General features: G+C 44.2%; 1 protein-coding gene across 6 annotated transcripts in view; it reads right to left on the bottom strand.

The window, feature by feature from the left end:
- LOC123180881 (phospholipid-transporting ATPase 3) overlaps positions 1–8,110 on the bottom strand; it is a 17,678-nt gene extending 9,568 nt beyond the window's left edge. Inside the window, exons 1-10 of one of the 6 annotated variants that reach the window (XM_044593055.1) lie at positions 7,546–8,110; positions 6,199–6,264; positions 2,868–2,929; positions 2,636–2,717; positions 2,428–2,538; positions 2,196–2,273; positions 1,984–2,080; positions 1,723–1,829; positions 395–460; positions 185–306 (exon numbers count right to left, since the gene is read on the bottom strand). In XM_044593055.1, the coding sequence (XP_044448990.1) occupies positions 185–306; positions 395–460; positions 1,723–1,829; positions 1,984–2,080; positions 2,196–2,273; positions 2,428–2,538; positions 2,636–2,717; positions 2,868–2,929; positions 6,199–6,264; positions 7,546–7,770 (1,016 nt within the window). In that variant the 5' untranslated portion in view covers positions 7,771–8,110. Of the gene's footprint in view, positions 1–184; positions 307–394; positions 461–1,722; positions 1,830–1,983; positions 2,081–2,195; positions 2,279–2,427; positions 2,539–2,635; positions 2,718–2,867; positions 2,930–6,198; positions 6,267–7,545 lie in introns of those variants that run through there. The other 5 variants (XM_044593056.1, XM_044593060.1, XM_044593057.1 and 2 more) reach the window with 5 other exon arrangements.
- Positions 8,111–8,432: the final 322 nt, after the last annotated feature.

Raw genomic sequence — 8,432 nt, 5'->3', positions numbered from 1 at the left:
ACCCTGTCATAATTTTTAAAACTAGAAATTTTTCTCTATGGCCAACTAAGAAGCTAAAAAAAATGCAAGTGCAAGCCTCCAGAACATATACCTAAGCGGTATTGCTAATTTTAAGAATGTGCATGTAAACAAATTGTACAGAATAGACATGTCAAAAAAATAAGTGAATCACGAAAAAGCTTACCTTCCAATAGCACCAATGACACACATCGTAAAGAGGGTTGCAAATAGAGCTAGAATAAGCTTGTCTAGCTTTTTCTCCAATGTGCTTCTTTTAGAAGGAACATTCATTGAGTTCATCATAACCTGCAATAGTGTTCCGCTGCAGTAAATAAGAAAACCAGAAACAAATCACAACAAGTTGAATACGTAGGAAACACAAAATAGCCCATACTTTCGTCTCGTGGCCCGTGAATATAACAACCGCAACAATGTACTCGGTATTACGAAGGCTGCATCCCTGCAGAAAAAAGGTAGTGTGAAGTTATGGTCTACTGCGAAGGCACAAACGTACAGAGATAGAATGGATTGCTGTGCAAGCAACTATTAAGTCTGATGAAAGTAAACACTGAAAAGAAGAAAAAATATCAGAGCATCTCCCAACCCAGGAAGCATGGTTTTCGAGTTGCGACTCATCCGAGTCACTCTGGGGTAGCGACTCGTTAAAAGTCGAGCCTGCAGTTGCGACTAGTCGTGGCTCGCTACTTGAGTCACTAAGTCGAGTCGACATTTTTTTGCAACTCATCGACTAGTCGCTTGCGCGACTCGAAATCCATGCCAGGAGGTGCATAAAAGTTGGTTAGAAGGGAGAATTCATGTCACCAAGCATCCAATGTAGTCTAGCCCTGCAGTGCAAGCACCTTCGCATGGGTGCTCAGATGGTCACACTGCAAAAAACTCGCAAAAGCCCATACATCTAAGCAGCTTCCACCTTGGAGCATTGCAGGTCTACTATCTCTGCTCGTAACTCGAAATTCAAAAAAAAATTACTTCTGGAAGTGTTGGAAATATAACTTTTGGCCATAAGATTTCTATATACTTGTAACAAACACTAGCTTATTTCTTGTACAATTTCCGGAAACTGGTTAAACCAGTAGCTGCTTGTCCAACATTTGAGACTGGAGAAGAAGTGAGAAGTTGAAATTTTTGAACTTTTCTAACTAAATACTTGTATCATCGGCTCGTCACTATTCTCGTTTGCGAAAGCTATAATAAGTATCACATTACACTATTATTTTTTTACTGATGATGTCATTCGAATATGCCCAACAAAAGATGTTTCATGTTTGTGGTTAAAGTGAAAAGGATGTGAGTGAAGGCATTGATGGTGACATTGTTTTTGACGATATTTATAACTTGTAAACAACTTGGCAAGTGTATAATCTTGTAAACAAATATAGAAGGTCCATTTGGATAAGGGGCCTTCAATTGGAAGGCTTTGGTAACTAAATACCTAAACTTTCCAAGGAAAAAATCTCATCCAAACAAACCCAAGAGGGAAATTCTGAATCATGCCACTCAAAAGTTGGCAAGTTTGAAAAATGACGTCATGTCTAACTGACATGTAAGACCTGGACCCACCTGTCTTTTTCTCGAGCAACAGAACCCACAAGTCATTCTAACAGTTAGTTGCATTTTTCGTGATGCCAACTTCGCAGTGGAATGGTTCCAATTTTCTCAATAAGAAACGAGAAAAGAAAACACAGCATGAACAGAACTTACCCTTAGAAGTATTTGGTTTGGTGAAATTGGTATGGTTTGCTTGTCCACAATAAGATTACCGGTAAATGTGTAAAGCGAATTGTTTGGCTGTTCACACTGTATTTCACCTGTAAGTCATAAGCAAAACAGAGAATGTGAATGTGAAGTTCAGAAAAGGTAGAATGATTATGCGAAGTTCAGAGGAAGTACAAGGCTTCCTTAATTCCACCAACTATGGAATAGAATGTCCTCGAGATGAAACAAAAGAAATACATGAATAACCTTTGAATTCCGAAGCCTTTTCAGGAAGAACATAGTCCCAAGTTTTCTCCAAAGCCTTCCTTATTTTCAGGTTGGTTTCCCCATCAAGATTTGCTGTCTAAAATAAATAAAAATATATAAAACACATCAATTAGAAGAAAGTTTTCTCTGATGTTCAATTAATACTTCCAATTTGAGCAAAAAAATGGAACATGTAAGAATGAATTATTAACCTCTATATAGCAGACACCATCAGCATTCGTACTCGATAGGAAGAGCAAATCAGCAGGGAAATAACTGTCTTGCTTGATCTGCTCTAAAAAGTGCCCATCACTATTAGTTTTTTTCTTTATGCATTTCAAGCTCAAGATTGAACTAAAGACATGACAAAAGATCAAGTGTATTAATTTTAGAAAGCAACAGACCAATTGATCAATACGCAATAAGAAAGATTTGAGACATTACCCTCACAATATCTCCAACCTGCAGTCTTTTCCATGGACTACTTTCCCATTTTTGACCTTGCAATACATCGACATGTGCATTATTAATTGACATATCATTCTGGAAACGTTTCTGTATTAAGGACAGGAAACAAACAAAAGGGAAAGGCATCAGATATCCTCATTACGATAGCACAATAAAATAGTGTAGCAGCTGGCAATATACTAACCCAGTCCTCAAAAGCTTCCTTGATGAGTGACACCAAAAGTACTAGACTAAGGGGAACCACGTTGGTGACAGGGTGGACTGGACTGCAAAAGTACAAGCAAGTATGATCTTAAGATTGTTAGAAGTAAAGCTAAAGGGAAGTAAAGGGCGATTGAATCATGGGCTTGCTATGCTCAGAAGTTTGAAGTTGCAACTACATAATTCCATAGGTACACACACACACACACAGATACCTAATTGGTGTAGTCGACAAGATTGAAATCATGAGGAAGTAAAGATTTGCCACCCGCCTGAACTGTCAAAGCAAAAAAGAAAAGAAAAATGAATTACAAAAGGTTCCAAGGTCATATTGCTATCGAATAATACAATAACACTTAAATCGACGTTGCAGCTGTCACTGCAAAGCTGCTTTGTTCAGTATGGAAACATGCATTGTATTTATAACAAGCATTACTTGATTCAATAATTATAGCGTATAAAGCTCATTGCAATAGTGCAATATTACAATACCCCTTACCTAATGACGAACTATCAGACTGTCAGAATTATGTTGCCAAAATACAGCTTACAATGTGTGACAAGATGATGGACCTCAATGCATTGTCAAATACCAAACTCATATGATCTAACAGTCCATGCAACGATGTCGACGGATTTTACATCGGGTCGTAACAGCGGTACTAGAGGGAGTAGCTTATAAGCAAAGAGAGTTCAAGAAAAAGATGCTTTTGCAAAAGATACATTGTATAGGAATCATTTGCTTGCAAACGTAGGTTGCTGCCAAGCTTTGCGAATCTTGCCCTACAAGTGCCAAGTTGCATCTCTTCTTGAGTTTGTGCAACACGAGCTTTGTCTTTGTTAGGCCAATTTTGTACTTTCTTGGTTGCACAAGCCCCAATATCTTTGTGCGTGGGTTTCTCTTTTTGCCTCCCCATCCTTACTTTTGTGATCCCTTCTATAGCATTTGAGTTCAATTTGGTTCACTTCCAACTTCTACATATCTAGAACTTCAAATTGCTTGAAAACCGTGCCACTTAACACTCCAAGCCACTTGAACCGTGCCACTTAACACTCCAAGCCATCTGGCTGGCACAGTTGCTCGGCAGCCCAAACAGGAAGAGAGATGACACTGTCAAGCTGAAGATGGACAGCAAGTCTGCGCTGGCACTCAGCAGAGCTCAGTTTTGCACGAGCAGGGCAAGGAAAGGATATTGATGCCCGGTATCATTTCATCTTTGAATGCTTGGAAGCATCTCTGCTGATTCCGTTGCCACCAAGGACCGGCTCGCAGACATCCTAACAAAGGCATTAGGGCGAGTTCATTTCCATAAGCTCAGCACAAGGATTGGAATGGTCAAGATCAGTGCCAAGTAGACACACGAGGTTTAGGAGGGAATGCTGTTGCAATCCTTGTGCCCTTTGTCTTTATTAACTAGTATTAGTATAGGTCGACTAAGTTTCCTTAGAAAGTAAGGTGTATGCAGGCAGACATCTAGGGTGTGTTTGGATGGTTGCCAATACCCACCCTACCAGTTATTTGGACATGACCAAAGTTTTGATGCTTGTTTGGATGGTTGCCGATATATTGGATTGCCCATGACTATTTGGCAGCTCTAGTTTAACTTTTTAGCAATTGTTGGCCAATTCATGGCCAAGCAAAAACTTGACCAAAATATTGGCTAGTAAATACATTTGGTAGGGTGAACTTGGGCTCAAGCCTACCATTAGTCAATTTGAATTTCGCCTCTACTGCATCTACAAGAGCTACATGGTCTGTTTGGTTTAACAACAGACTTGCCATAAACCATATATAGACCTTCCCTCAAAAAAAAAACATATATAGACCTCAGCACAGCAAATACAAGCAACAGCTTCAGAAATAATATTATTCTGTGCTCAGCCCCAGCTCATCTTTGCTTCTCTACTTCAGCCTGCTTCTAACAGTGTTTTGCAATCCCTCCGAGCAGATAGCAAACCTCCGCAAGAGCTCCGCCACAGCCCTCAACTGCGTTCATGAGCACATTGAGGAAATTTCCTGGTTCAGTTACCAGATTGCTAAACTCCCGCTGACGTATATGGGCCCTGACGGTCAAACGCACAACTTATAGACAGTTGCAGGCTTGCAGCCTCTCATCGAACGCACCGCCAAAAGGCTGCCACGCTTGTTCAGTCTATGTTGACCTCTATTCCAATCCATCAGTTGTTGGCTCTCACCCCTCCAAGAAAGATCATCAAGCAGTGCAACAAGAATCATCGTGCGCAAGGAGGCCAATGGTGGCAATTGTGTGGTGAATCAGAGTCACGCCTGTCATCCACTTGAGCTTGACGGCCTTGGACTCCTCCACCTGGACGCACGGGCATGGCGCTGCGTCTTCGGTGGCTTTGGTACAGTAAAACTGACCCATCCAAGCCCTAGTTTGGGCTCGACCTCCAAGCCTTGACCCCTGAGCATGCCCTATTCCGCACCTTCACTTTCACTAAGCTTGGCAATGGGCAATCCTGCTGCTATCGGTCTGATCTTTTGCTCGGCGATTGTGTTGTGTTTGAAATCGCGCCTGCATCCTCACCAAGGCCCCTAAGCGTCGACTTAAAGTACACACGTTGCCCAAGGGCTTGAGAATGGGGCCTGGATCGGCAACATCCTCGGCAGCCTTTCGTTGCCGAACCTTCAGCAGTTCGTGCTGCTCTGGCGGGCGGTGGCTGCAGCCAAACTTTCTGATGAACCTGGCTGCCTTGTCTGGAAATGGATGGGAGTCCAGGTCTACTTTGCCCGTTCAGGCGGCGACCTTCCATGATTTAGTCAACTGGCATGCCTGGAAGCTCACCTGGAAGGCTTGGCTCCGTGTAAGGTCAAGTTTTTCTTCTAGCTGGCTGGTCTGGATCATTCTTGAACAGCGCAGCGCCTAGCTTATCGTGAGCTGCCACGCAATCCCCCTGCATGTTATGTGGCCAAACTTTGTTGACCATGCAGCACCTTCTGCTTGACTGCCCGTTTGCCACGGTCGTTTGGCGTGAGGTCTCCCCTGGATCTATGCCACCATCAGTGGCCCCGTCACTGGCAAGTCACTCGTCGTCAGGTGGCTGCCGGCCAAGCAGAGAACTCCTCCAAAGCAATGCAAGGGCCTCGCAAGCACCACGCCTCTCACGTCCTAAATGATCTAGAAGCGCACAGGAACGCCTGCACCTTCGACAGCACGCAACCAGACTCTCACGCCATTCGCAACATGATCCTTGATGAGGGTCACGCACGGGTTCGAACGGGCACCATCGGGCAAGTTGCCTGCAGGCCTGAGGGTTGGGATGTTCATTTATTTCCCCGTGTGGTCTCTCTTCTGCATTTCTATTCCGATTTTGCTGTGCCCACTCACGTTTGTAAATAACCTTTACTCCTACCTATTCGATACATCGGGACACAAAGCTTTTGCTTTTTCTCAAAAAAACAAGATAATAGTTTCGTGTTGCTTCAAGGCAAAAAAAACAAAGGCCAAATTCACTTTAAAAGATGACAAATTTATAGGGTTTGTCGACAGAATATGTAACAAACAAAAAACAACGTATCAATACCTGTTCAAACAATCCTTTAGGTAGAAATGTCAATACGCTGTACTTTGTAGTCGATACAGAATTTCCCTGGAAATGATGAACAAGAATGTTGAAGAAATAAGGTATGAATTATTAGAAAAAAAAACAAGGTGGGACTCTGGTATTAGAATTACAGTACTGATGATTTGATACCCTACACACGGCAGACTGTGAAACTAAACAAAAAGAGTCATGGTCAAACAAACTAGAGGATGTAAAATGAGAAGTGATATAGCTTGGTCTTCACAGTATCGATCCCGAATATATTCATTTGTTTACACTAGCATGTACGGGAAAGGTGGGGTGTCAGTGAAAATTTACGAGAATGCACGAGAATGTTCAAGAAATATAAGATACGGATTATTAGAAAAACCAAGGTGGGGCTCTGGCATTAGAATTATAAAAGTGATGATTTGATATGCTACACGCGGCAGACTGTCAAACTAAACAGAAAGAGTTGATTGCATGGTCAAACAAACTAGAAGTTGTTGATAAAATGATAAGTGATATAGCTTGATCTTCACAGTATCGATCCAGAATATATTCATTTGTTTACACTAGCATATGTACGGGGAAAGGTGGAGTGTCAGTGAAAATTTATGAATGCATCTACTTACAATACTGGGGCAGTTTTGCAGGGATCAGATAAATTATGGTTAAGATAATAAAATAAAGGCAAGTGGCAAGTAACAGTGTTTCCCATTATTTTGTGGCATAAAATGGAGTATTACAATTAGACCAACAGCATTATCATGGAAAGCTAACATGGCAATGAATGACGTGGAGAGCAACCATTCCCCTCACAAGTAAATAGGTTGCTTCAGCTTGCAGCCATCAAGAGGTGAGTTGGCTGCCCTGAGCCCCTGACTGGAAACAAGTTCAGTAATCGACACAGCAAGCATCACGCAGAGGTGCGGTTAAGTGGATGGATCATGGATGTATAGAATAGTCCAGCCTATTCATCTGAGCTCTTCAAACCTAAACGCCAGTAGCATCTAGTATGTTTGTATTGCTGCCGTAGCAATCTAAGTGACTAGTAATTCAAACAATCAGACAGGCTCTGATCCACCCAATTGCCTCATAGTTGACTAGAAATGCAGCACTCGAGGACAAACAGACCCTAAGTGACTTTCTCGTGGAATAATCAGTATTAATGACTATGTAAACCGAAACAAGCTGCACTGCTCTACTAGCTCACTGTACCAAATGGATATCTCCAACCCAACCGACCGAACACGGAACACACAGGTGGTAACGAGATCTAGGCACATAGAGCCCTACGCTTCGAGACGAATCAACCGAATTAGAGGAGGAAAGCCAGGCCTGTACCTTGTATGCGACGGGCGCGTTGGCCTCGCGGTCGTTGCAGTAGATGGTGCGCACGGTGGGCGCTTGCGGTTGGGGCTGCCGCCGGAGGCTGGCGCCTCCGCCGCCGAGCCGTGCCGTCCTGGACGACTCCGCGCGCCCGGGCTGAGAAGGCCCCGCCCGCGGCGAAGGCTCGCCGCCCAGCCGTGCAGTGGCCACCCGCACCATCTCCTTTATCCGCGAGCTCATCCTGCCCTCTGCGGCGCCAGACCAAGCGCTGGAGGAACCCGCGGGAGATCTCGCGAAACCTCCCGGTGGACCACGCGCGAGATCGAGGGCCAAATCTGGCCGGATTTGCGCGGTCTTTTCTCTGGATTTTGGGTTTCTCCGTAAGGAGGGGATTCGATTTGGATCAGGCGTTCCCGTATGTGCGAGCTTTTTTCCTCTGTGTCTCTCTTCCCTTCTTTTTTTTTTGGCCTTGTTCTCTTCCTCCCTCCCTCCGACCTCCGGGGAGAAGAGACGACGGGAGAGGAGGAGACGGGATTCTTGCAGATTGCACGACTGGTTTGTTTAAAATGATGAAGGGCCAGCTCGTTTGAGCTATGAGACTTGTGCATAAGAGCATCTCCACCCGCCCCCTCCCCCACCCCACCCACACCCACACACACACAACAGCCACCAGGAAGCCTTCTTTACCGCCGGCACATGAAAAAATCGCCTACCCGAGTCCCAGATCCTCGTTTTTCGCTGGTTTGGGCCGAAATTACAACCGATGAAACTAGCAGAACCCAGCACACCAGCGGGCGCCGGGGGCACCGGCGAAAGCGAAAAGGCGCGTGGACCCGTACTGTCGGCGACACCGACCGATTTTCCCGCTGTTTTCCGCCTTTCCCTCCCTTTTCCTCCCCACC

The sequence above is a fragment of the Triticum aestivum genome, chromosome 1D (assembly GCF_018294505.1).
Source record: "Triticum aestivum cultivar Chinese Spring chromosome 1D, IWGSC CS RefSeq v2.1, whole genome shotgun sequence".
In the NCBI taxonomy this organism is placed as follows: Eukaryota; Viridiplantae; Streptophyta; class Magnoliopsida; order Poales; family Poaceae; genus Triticum; species Triticum aestivum.
The sequence above is the reverse complement of the archived record's forward strand: the minus strand, read 5'-3'. Positions and strand labels throughout refer to the sequence as shown.